We start from the raw sequence: 11282 nt of genomic DNA on the forward strand, positions 1-11282 counted from the left end.
GTATAGACACCAGAGCGCCGCGCTCCGATGCCAAGAGAGGGAAAGCAAGAAGCAAGACACGTCACAGACGTGCTAAACTGCCCCCCAAATTAATTTGGGGCAGAATAAGTAACGGACAAAGCGGTTATACATGCTTAGTACGAAACAACAACAAATGCCAATGGTCTGAAAGACCAATGACACACACCTAGCCATGTTATCTCACCGTCAGACGCGCTGACGCAGACAACAGGCGGCAAAACAAAGAGTTACTGAAAATTAACAAGTCCAAAACGGACGAAAAATTTAGCAACTACAACAAACTTCCTGTCAAACTAATGACTAAAAAAGGAAGCGCTTACCAACTAACAAAGCAGAAGGCAAGTAAAGAGGTAAAATAAGGTTTACCTAACCAAAATATAGGCCGTGCCACATTCGCCGTCAGCTAAGCTGACAAGCAAACATGGAGCCCCAAAATGCGTTACTGAAAAAATTTTTACAAGTCCGCAAAACGGACGAAAAGTCAGCAACTACAACAACATTCTTGTCAAAATAATGACCAAAATGGAAAGAGCTCACCAAACACGTAAAGGCAAGCCGTTAAGACGGGTTAGGCGGCCGGTGGGTGTCCTTACAAACACCAGCACTCAGCCACACACGGAGCCAAAAATTCGACGACCTCTCTGCTGTAGGCTGAAATGTCGTATGAAGACATGTGGTGTTTACAGGGGAAGTGACGTCACGTAACCCGGATGGGAGGTAACTCCCCGGGTAGGTGGTCATTGCCATGCCTGTATTTACACTTTTTGTGTTGGGTTGCTCCCCTTTAAAATTGTTTAAGACGGGTAGCCTTTTCAGACCTTTAGCATGTAAGACTGCGTCAATGCTTTTATGTGATTCGGAGTAAGAATATGTAATTTAATTCTACTTCTAAAATTGTGACAGTAAAGGGAACATTTGAACTATGCCTCTCTCTATGGATTATATTATGAAGCTGTTGAAAACATGCAGAGATTGTACTCTCCAAGGAAAGATCGATGGGACGCAAAGAGACTGGACTTACTATACAAAGAGAAAGACAACACATTACAAAACAAATGAGACAAAAGGGATGCGGGCTTACCCCCCTTGTGTCGTCTGCCGTCTGTTACTTTCATTTTGACGCTTATTTTTTTTTTACAAATGCAATAAAAAAAGTCTAGGGTCGGCGGGAAAAAACTAGGTAGGGTCGGGTGACCAGAAACACACAACTTTTTTTTTTGCCTAATGGTGCTCGATTAATAGTTTTGTGCTTCCCTTACATACATTTACAATTTCACACCGAACAAACTTCAACCAATGGCAGTAAATACTGTACAGTGGAACCCCCTTTTACGACCTTAACAAATCTGAGAAAATTAGGTAAGTAGCGTAAGGCGAAAATTGTAGTAACTGAGTAGAACTGTGTATCAACACGCTGGAATGCAGGCGTTAGATGGACGTTACAGGAAGCGACTGAAGCTAACAGTCTGAGCAGATATATCCGTACCTGGTCAGATGGAGCTATATGAGTGGGTGTGAATATATCCGTACCTGGGAGACAATGAGTTAAAAGGGGGAGGTCTTAAATTGGGGGGGGGGGGGGGGGGGGGGGGGGGGTGTCTTAAAAGGGGGGTTCCACTGTTTTACAAAGATAGAGGGTGGAAAATAGCTTTAATTATAATAGCTCACTCATGCCAAAACCAGCACGGTTGGCCTAGTGGTAAGGCGTCCGCCCCGTGATTGGGAGGTCGAGGGTTCGAACCCCGGCCGGGTCATACCTAAGACTTTAAAATTGGCAATCTCGTGGCTGCTCCGCCTGGCGTCTGGCATTATGGGGTTAGTGCTAGGACTGGTTGGTCCGGTGTCAGAATAATGTGACTGGGTGAGACATGAAGCCTGTGCTGCGACTTCTGTCTTGTGTGTGGCGCACGTTATATGTCAAAGCAGCACCGCCCTGATATGACCCTTCGTGCTCGGCTGGGCGTTAAACAAACAAACAAACAAACAAACAAACTCATGCCAAATCCAAGTGCACATGGGAGTTGCAGTCAATGAAGGAAGAAAAAAACCAAACAGAACTTGCCTCCCCTGCATGTGTAGAGGCCTCAGGTTTTGATAAATCTGTGACCATACCAGGGTACCAGATGTCGTTGAACTTCTTTGCAAGCACCCTGGAGCCAAACCCTATCTCTGGCCTGCAATGTTCATGTTTGAAAATGATATCTATGAAAACACACACATGCGAGTGTATCCACACACACACACACAAACCCCCACTTTGCAACAAACCCCCATATCTGGCCTGCAAAGATTTATTCATGCCTGAAAACAGACACACACACTCAAACATACTTGGAAAATAAACTTTCTATTTCGCATACAAAGGTAATACACCCGCCCCCCCCCCCCCCCCCCCCCCCACTTCCCCTTTTTTACAACTAGACTTCTAGTAGGTTTAACCAACTAATTAAGAAATTCTTCCTAAACAATTAAAGGTGTTATGTATTTTTTTTACAATTAAAAAACAACAACAGTATACAGGTAGTGTTACATGATAACAATGTTTTACTAACAAAAAACAGGGGACACTTCTATTTTGCAAGAAACAAGTCACGTAAGACTCACAGATTACTCTGGCGAGTCAACACACACAAAAAAGCAACAAGTCATCAACCAGAATAAAAAAGAAACATCAAAATAAAACCATCAGCCAACCAACTTATCTACCAACTGAATATTGTACAATATCACTCACCAAGTGGGCAGCGTGTATTCTTTGTCCACAGTATGTATGAATCTTGCTTTTGTCGGAGCTATTTGCATCTGCACAAACACAAAATATTTTGCTTATCTTTTGTCTAGTGTTCATGCTCTGCATAATTCAAGGAATCACAACCCTGAAAGAGTGGTGACTTTTTCCCCATTTCACACAAACCTCAGATTTTATCCTCTCTCGATACTCTGGGAAATTGGGCAATTTGGCACCTATGACAACAAAGTTTCTGGTGATTGGAAGTCAGTTTCAGTGGTTGCCCGACTGTCGATACCAAATAACAACCCTGCTATTTCCTAAAGATCGGTCCAGTAGTTTAGTATAAGTCGCTCTACACACACACAGACACACACACACACACCACGACCCTCGTCTTGATTCCCTCTCTATGTTAAAACTTTTAGTCAAAACTTGACGCATAGCAAATGGTGTTGTAGTGTAGCACTGTCTAAAGTTAATCCCCACATCCACATTTCAGCTATTTCGCACAATAATGTATACATTTTTTTAATTTTTTTTTAGAAAAAGAAACATAATGGCCACTAGTGAGTGTCTGCTATGCCACTTTTCAGTGTGGACAAAACAAATTCTGATCGCTACACGGAGTGAGAATCAGAAGAGTACCAGCACTCGCAAGAAACAGCAAACTGTTGCAGGCTTGTGATTATTTGTTTGAGCGTAGCAATTGTAAGCTTGGCTTTACAGGGTAACAATTTGTCTTAAAACATAGCATGTGCCACCAATGTAATTTCTCAGATTTGAGATAATAAAGTTAATTTGATTTGACATGAAATGTTTGTTATAATCGTTTACAGGCAGGCAGGGTGTGGCGATGACAATTTTCCATTTTTATGTAATATTTTAATGGACAATAAAGTGTTATTGTAATTATTATTTGATTTGTAACAGTTGGCAGCTCTGCCCAAAGACCGAGGACTCCAATTGTTTGACCAGTACCTGACCAGCCCGTTTGTTGAGTGTGTTGGTCAAGGCTGCTCGCATGTTTGCCAGCGTCGGGGAGGCGGTCCCTGGCATGACCGTAAAGCTACCCTGCACAGTCTGGGCTTGCTGGGGCTGCCTGGCTGCTGGGGGCTGCTGCTGCACTAGTCCTGGGCTGAAAACAGTCAATCATTAGTCAACAGCTATGTGGAGTTATCAGAGTGAACAGTTATGTGGAGTTATCAGAGTGAACAGTTATGTGGAGTTATTAGAGTGAACAGTTATGTGGAGTTATCAGTCAACAGCTATGTGGAGTTATCAATCAACAGCTATGTGGAGTTATCAGTCAACAGCTATGTGGAGTTATCAGAGTCAACAGCTGTGTCTGGCTACTAAGGGCTGCTGCTTCACTAGTCCTATTTTTTTAAATTTCCTGTATACCACTCCTGGGCTGATAACAGCCAATCATCAGAGTCAACTGTTATGTGGAGTTATCAGAGTCAACAGCTATGCCTGGCTACTAAGGGCTGCTGTTTTAATTTCCTGTATACCACTCCTGGGCTGATAACAGCCGATCATCAGAGTGAACAGTTATGTGGAGTTATCAGAGTCAACAGCTATGCCTGGCTACCAAGGGCTGCTGTTTTAATTTCCTGTATACCACTCCTGGGCTGATAAGAGCGGATCATCAGAGTCAACAGTTATGTGGAGTTATCAGAGTCAACAGTTATGTGGAGTTATTAGAGCAAACAGCTATGTCTGGCTGGTAAGGGCTGCTGCTTCACTAGTCCTGGGCAGAAAACAGTCAATCGTCAGAGTCAACAGTTATACAGTGGAACAAACACCCTCATCCCCCTATCTAACATATCTGAGAAAACCGTGTCTTAAAAAGGAAAGAATGTAAAATAAGGCTAATTGTACAGATGTTATGAACAGAAAAAACAAGTTCCTGAAAGGAAGAAGTCTTACATAAATGCAAAAGAAACAAGTCGCGTAAGGCGAAATTACTACATTTAGTCAAGCTGTGGAACTCACAGAATGAAATTGAACGTAGTCCGCCGCTAGTGCAAAAGGCAGTGAAAGTGACAAGCCTGTTTGGCGCGGTAGCGGTTGCGCTGTGCTTCATAGCGCGCTTTACTGTACCTCTCTTCATTTTAATTTTCTGAGCGTGTTTTTAATCCAAACATATCATATCTATATGTTTTCGGAATCAGGAACCCACAGGAATAAGATGAAAATGTTTTTAAATTGATTTCAAAAATTTAATTTTGATCATAATTTTTAATTTTTTTAATTTTCAGAGCTTGTTTTTAATCCAAATATAACATATTTATATGTTTTTGGAATCAGAAAATGATGAAGAATAAGATAAACGTAAATTTGGATCGTTTTATAAACATTTTTTTTTTTTTTACCATTTTCAAGATTTTTAATGACCAAAGTCATTAATTAATTTTTAAGCCACCAAGCTGAAATGCAATACCAAAGTCCGGCCTTCGTCAAAGATTGCTTGGCCAAAATTTCAATCAATTTGATTGAAAAATGAGGGTGTGACAGTGCCGCCTCAACTTTTACAAAAAGCCGGATATGACATCATCAAAGACATTTATCGAAAAAAAGAAAAAAAGGTCCGGGGATATCATACCCAGGAACTCTCATGTCAAATTTCATAAAGATCGGTCCAGAAGTTTACTCTGAATCGCTCTACACACACACACGCATACACATACATACACACACACACATACACCACGACCCTCGTCTCGATTCCCCCTCTATGTTAAAGTAAAAAGAAACCTCAAGAAAGAAAAAAAAATTGAAAAATTAGGACATACAATAACTTTAAAATGTACATTATATTTGTAACTATAGTAAATCACTCCTTTCAAAAAAATCAAAGTAACTCACTTAGCCGGTGCTATCTTTGCTTTGCTTGGCTCAAAACTGGAGCCTGTGATTGTCACATCATCGTCACTGTCATCATCAATGACCTCGAAGCTCCCCATCAACATCTTTTCCTTCCTAGTTATTCTGAAATTGCAAGAAAAATGACAAATAAGAATATGAATTGGACAAAAAAAACATACAGAGTATGATGGAGATCCAGTGAAGCCATCAAGCGATGGCTATTTTCTCTCAAATTTCTTTTAACCATGTTTATGTTTACAGTGAAACAATTATCTTGACCTCGGTGATAAGAGCATTCCCTCGAGTTGCCTGGACTGTCTTCACTGTTTCAGAAGAACGACTCCCTTTATCGCCATAACGCTTAGAACTATATTAGGATTTGCACCATATAAATACCCTTATTTTTATTATTATTATAATAACATTTCTAGTTCTACACTTCCTTCTTCGTTCATGGGATGAGACTCCTACCCTTATTCTTCTTATTATTATTATAACATTTCTAGTTCTACTTCTTCTTCTTCGTTCATGGGCTGAGACTCTCACGTTCACTCATGTTTTTTGCACGAGTGGATTTTTACGTGTATGACCGTTTTTATCCCGCCATTCACGCAGCATACGCTGATTTCAGGGGAGGCATGCTGGTTACTTTTGTGTTTCTATAACCCACCGAACTCTGACATGGATTACAGGATCTTTTCCGCGCGCACTTGGTCTTGTGCTTACGTGTACACACGAAGGGGGTTAAGTCACTAGCAGGTCTGCACATAAGTTGACCTGGGAGATCGGAAAAACCTCCACCCTTAATCCACCTGGCGGCAGCAGCCGAGATTTGAACTCAAGACCTTCCGATTAGGAGGCCGATGTCTAGTTCTACACCAAATTTCACCCCTGATAAGTATACCCAAACTCAAGTTGAATATTATCTACAAATCTTACTTCTGGACATTTTAAACATAGATTAAACAAAGTGCAATCTCGATCTGGATTCCTCGGCACAGGTAACTCACAAATCTGAGCAGGAGATTTAAGTTAAATTGCACAAGGCAGATCAGAATAAATTGTGGAGACACTTACTCATCTTCAATCTCCTTTTCTTCCGTCTTCATCTCCTGGAGATATTTCTCCACTTTTTCCAGGGAATGATTCAAGGTCTTTGTGATGTCCTTTGCCTTTCCTGAAACACAAATTACTTACTCATAGAAGCACTGCAGGAAGAAAAAAACAACAGCGAAAAAGCACCTGAAGTGTGTTCAGTGTTGCCCCTACAACTAAACTAAAAGTAGAAGCTCATGGGTCATACTGACTTTGAGAAATTAGGGTAGAATGATGCAAAGTAAGACCTATATTGTATTTTGCATTGATTTTATTCTATGACACCTGAAAAATGCATTGTCTACACAAAATGCTGCAATGAGCATGACCCCTATATTCATTTTTATTCCAACCGCATAACTGATAAGTTCCACAAACAAGGTACGTGGTCTCCTTTAATCGAAAATCAAGATTTTTAGCAAACAATTTCCTTTTCCTCCATTAGACAGCTACCCTTTCTCTGCAATGCTCGATAGGCTCCTTTTTTTCCACAAAGAAATAAAAAAATGATAAACCAGAAGAGAAAAGTCGATATACCTCCTCCCACCCCTAACACACACTGAACAGTAACTGTTGAAGTACATCAAACAAACTTAGCTTCTAGTGCAGACTTAAAACCTCAACTTTATACCCCCATTCCACACATCCGTTCTAGGTCCCGTTCCCGTAGCGACCAAGGAACGGCACAGGAATGGGAGGGATCGGGAGGGGACCTGAATGGAACGCCAATGGACGTTAACGGAACTCCTTTGAACGGTAGGAACGGTTGGGACGGGTGAGTTCGGGCTGCAAGTTCAAAATTTTAGCCCTTCCCCGCCCGTTCCAAATGAACGGTAACGGAACCTTAACACATCGGCAACGGAACTCATGGATTGTTAATGGAACTTAACGCAATGGTAACGCAACGCTAGCGCTCTCACACACTGAGTTGTCATACCCCCATTCCACACATCCGTTCTAGCTTCCGTTCCCAGCTGTTCTGAGGACGGCTGCTAGTACGGTCAGACGCTGCTCAAAGATGACAAAAACGTCCGTTTGCGCAGCGTCTCATTGTTGTGGCAGCCGTCCTCAGGACGGCTGGGAACGGAAGCTAGAACGGTTGTGTGGAACGGGGGTATTGCTCATCACATACTCTCAGCTTTGGAGATCTTGACGGACGCGGCCAGCAGCGGACGCCTGTTGGCAGCATCCACATCGTCAGGAACCAGCTTCTGCACAACGGACGAGATGAAGTCATCCAGGTCCAGCTTGGACATGGGGATCTGCAGAATCTGGTCCCCTGCCATTGGTTCTTTCTCTTTCTCCTTTCCTTCCGCTTTCTCTTCCACCTCCATCCTCGCTTCTGCCGCCGCCATCTTCAGCTTTGTTCAGACCAGGCCAGGCTTCCACTTCCAGTCCACAAGTGGCCTGCAATTCAGAGTTTATACAAAATTATACTTTATAAAACTTTCATAAAAGTTAAAATAGTGAACATCCAAATTAATTTACTCCCAAAACCATCTGAGAGTGAGATTCATGCATGTACGCACATCGGTAGTCTGTGGTTTTGAACTTGAAGGCTGTCAGAACTCAACATCCTAATTCCTATGCATTATAATGGACAATCTCTCTGTTACTGTTAGACTCTGAGTGAGTTTTGACATCACGCTGAATTAATCTTACATTTTTAATTTTATCATTTTCTTTCAGTATGCAACATCATGCATCTACCTAGCTGTAACGGGAGATGACCCATTGTTTATACTTTAAAGAATAGTGTGGCGCACACGTATTATGCTTGCAGTTGCAAACAAAAATTGTGAATGTAATTTTGACTAACAAATGTGTAGAAGAAAAAAAACTGCAGTTCCTGAGTTAGGCTGCAAATTGTGCAATGGAATCTGAAAGTGGGACTTAGACCTTTTTTTTAGTTATTCATAATCATATCAGGACTTAAGAGTTAGAGGATCAGCTTCTGCTTCAATTTGGACACAGGACAGGCAGTGACGCATGCAAAGCAGAGACATGCTACTGTTAGTGTAACGAGAGAGAGAGAGAGAGAGAGAGAGAGAGAGAGAGAGAGAGAGAGAGAGAGAGAGAGAGAGAGAGAGAGAGAGAGAGAGAGAGAGATCAAATCAAATCAAATCAAATTTTTATTTTACGAGGGTTGTGGCATAAGCAATATAAACGAGCTTCTTTTCAACCAGCCCTCGCCCAGAGAGGGACTATTCTCTCTATTAGAGAGAGAGAGAGAGAGAGAGAGAGAGAGAGAGAGAGAGAGAGAGAGAGAGAGAGTAATTTAATGTACACAAACACACACACTCCCCCCAAACGTACACACTTTTTGACTTTCTTTCCCCTTTTCACGCACGTACTTTCTCTGTGAGGTACTTTACAAAGCACGAAGCAAGTACCGGTGTGAAGTTGAAACAGCCAGTGCGCCGAACCCGTCGGAATGAAATCAGGCTGCGTAACAGAGCTTTGTTGCACTTACTCTTACTCAATACGGAATAATCGTTGCAGCTATAATCACCAGACAAAGTTTACAACAGGAAATTCGTTTTGAAAACAAACACACTTGCCTCAGTCTCAGTCTCACGTTAGCTTAGAACTCTTTTTTGCTTTGAACCGGAAGTTTATGAACAAACCGGAAAGGAAAAGGTCACCGTGCTAAACATCTACTGAGCCAAGCAATCACCGTGTAAAATGTCTACTGGAAGTATATATACTCCGTATTCTCGATCCGCTCTGTTGACAGCCACATCCAAACTGTCATTCATAGATTAAAAGAAAAGTTACGAACCCAATGTTTTGTTCGTCTTGTCAACACAAACAAACATTTGATATTAGTTTTGTCTCATTAGTGACTGGTTAATGGTTCGGCTGGTGTGGGGCAGTCAGTCACAAGTCACGTGAAACGAAATTAATACATTTAGTCAATTTGACAAATTCACAGAATGAATTGTGGATCATGTTTTTGAATGTGCAGTGTGTGTATTGTATTGAATTGTGTTGTACAGTATTGCACTGCATTGGATTAGGTTGTTTTGTATAAAATATATCGTATTGTATTGTACTGTATTGCATTTTGTTGTATTGTATTGTACCAGGGGCGAAGCAGTCAAGCCAGAGGGGATGGGTTACAACCTGGGGTCCAGGGGTCGGTAGTAGAAGAATTTTAGCTATTTTATAAACAAATTGTGCCTTATCCTTGATTTTAAACATGATCAACTGGTGTCAGCAGCCACTCATTATTTCTTTTATGTTAGGGGTGTTTCCAGAACCCCCCCCCCTCCCCCCTCATCCACCACTGTGTACTGTATTATATCGTAGAGACTGCAGTTCCCTAAGTCAATACTACATGTGGGACGCCCCAAAACGAGTTGTTTCAATGTTTGTGCACTAAACAACCTTTGAATAAACCTCAAGTTGACTCCAAAACCTTCCAACCTGAAGTTAGTGTCCGAGAGAGAGAGAGAGAGAGAGAGAGAGAGAGAGAGAGAGAGAGAGAGAGAGAGAGAGAGAGAGAGAGTAATTTAATGTACACAAACACACACACTCGATCCCCCCAAACGTACACTTTTTGACTTTCTTTCCCCTTTTCACGCACGTACTTTCTCTGTGTGAGTGAATATACAGGGGTAAAAGCACACACAAAAAACAAGGCGAACGCTTTTCTTTATTAGCCGTAAACTATATTTTATTTTCAGTCAAAAATATGTTCTTACAATATGTATCAACAAAGTATCGTAATTAACAGGCATAATTATCATGTAGGCTGCACACATGTGAAACTCATTTTTGTCAATGCATGCATCTGACAGATGTCATACTCTCTGGTTATTTTATCTCCTTCAATCAACGCTCTTAAAAATGATCAAAGCATTGTTTACATCTATTTGATTCTGAGCGACAGAAAGTAACTGATACTGTGGTCAGTCCTCTTTCGGAAGAACATAGACCATTTATCCTGGACCGCGAACTGGCTCTCTCTCCGCTCTTTCTCTCTATTACGAGGTAGCGGCCTCTCGCATTTAGGAACCTACGCTTACAAGCCTTTCAGAAATCAGGGGGACGTGATATCCGGTGTCGATTGTAAACATGGAAGAAGTTGCCGAGGTAAGTTCTGAAAATGCTAAAATAAACTCAGCAAAAGTGCATATGGAACATGTTTTTCGATGAGTTTTGTTAAGTTTAGTTTGGAGTTTTGGAAAATCCAGTTCATTGTCACTTCCCATTGTCACAAATAACTGGAGCGTGCTTTCTTTTCACTGTCTTCGAATCGCTGGCCTTTCAAACCGGACGCTAAGCGCTCCTGAAAGGCGGCGTCGTAACCTCGAAGGGTCACGTGACGAGTTGGCGGTCCAGGCTATTTGGTCTATGGGAAGAACTATACTCTCTTTATCGCCATAACATTTCTACACCACATTTCACCCCTGATAAGTATACCCAAACCCAAATTATGAGTTTTATCCCTACTCACAAAGTCACAGACACCTTCTCAAAAGGTGCATAAAATCACACATTTTCTCAGCCCTGCTCAATTCCAACTGAAACACAATTGAGAGATCCACAAACACTAATAGAA

General features: G+C 41.6%; 1 protein-coding gene across 1 annotated transcript; it reads right to left on the bottom strand.

Annotated features, from left to right (window-relative positions):
* Positions 1 to 1757: 1757 nt before the first annotated feature.
* LOC138971636 (uncharacterized) lies at positions 1758 to 8156 on the bottom strand. The gene is made up of 6 exons (XM_070344403.1): positions 7848 to 8156; positions 6698 to 6797; positions 5621 to 5743; positions 3731 to 3887; positions 2756 to 2823; positions 1758 to 2195 (listed from the first exon to the last, which is right to left on the bottom strand). The coding sequence occupies exons 1-6, from the start codon at positions 8068 to 8070 to the stop codon at positions 2015 to 2017; spliced, it is 852 nt and encodes a 283-aa protein (XP_070200504.1). The 5' UTR covers positions 8071 to 8156; the 3' UTR covers positions 1758 to 2014.
* Positions 8157 to 11282: the final 3126 nt, after the last annotated feature.

The sequence above is a fragment of the Littorina saxatilis genome, linkage group LG7 (assembly GCF_037325665.1).
Source record: "Littorina saxatilis isolate snail1 linkage group LG7, US_GU_Lsax_2.0, whole genome shotgun sequence".
Classification (NCBI taxonomy): Eukaryota; Metazoa; Mollusca; class Gastropoda; order Littorinimorpha; family Littorinidae; genus Littorina; species Littorina saxatilis.

Bases quoted from the DNA above. Each gene is read 5' to 3' on its own strand.
- LOC138971636 (XM_070344403.1), bottom strand. From the start codon at position 8,070: ATGGCGGCGGCAGAAGCGAGGATGGAGGTGGAAGAGAAAGCGGAAGGA. The intron at 6,798-7,847 runs GTATGTGATGAG...TTTGTGTTTCAG, and splicing joins CAAGATCTCCAAAGCTGAGA to GAAAGGCAAAGGACATCACA. The intron at 2,196-2,755 runs GTGAGTGATATT...TGAACATTGCAG, and splicing joins GAATACACGCTGCCCACTTG to GCCAGAGATAGGGTTTGGCT.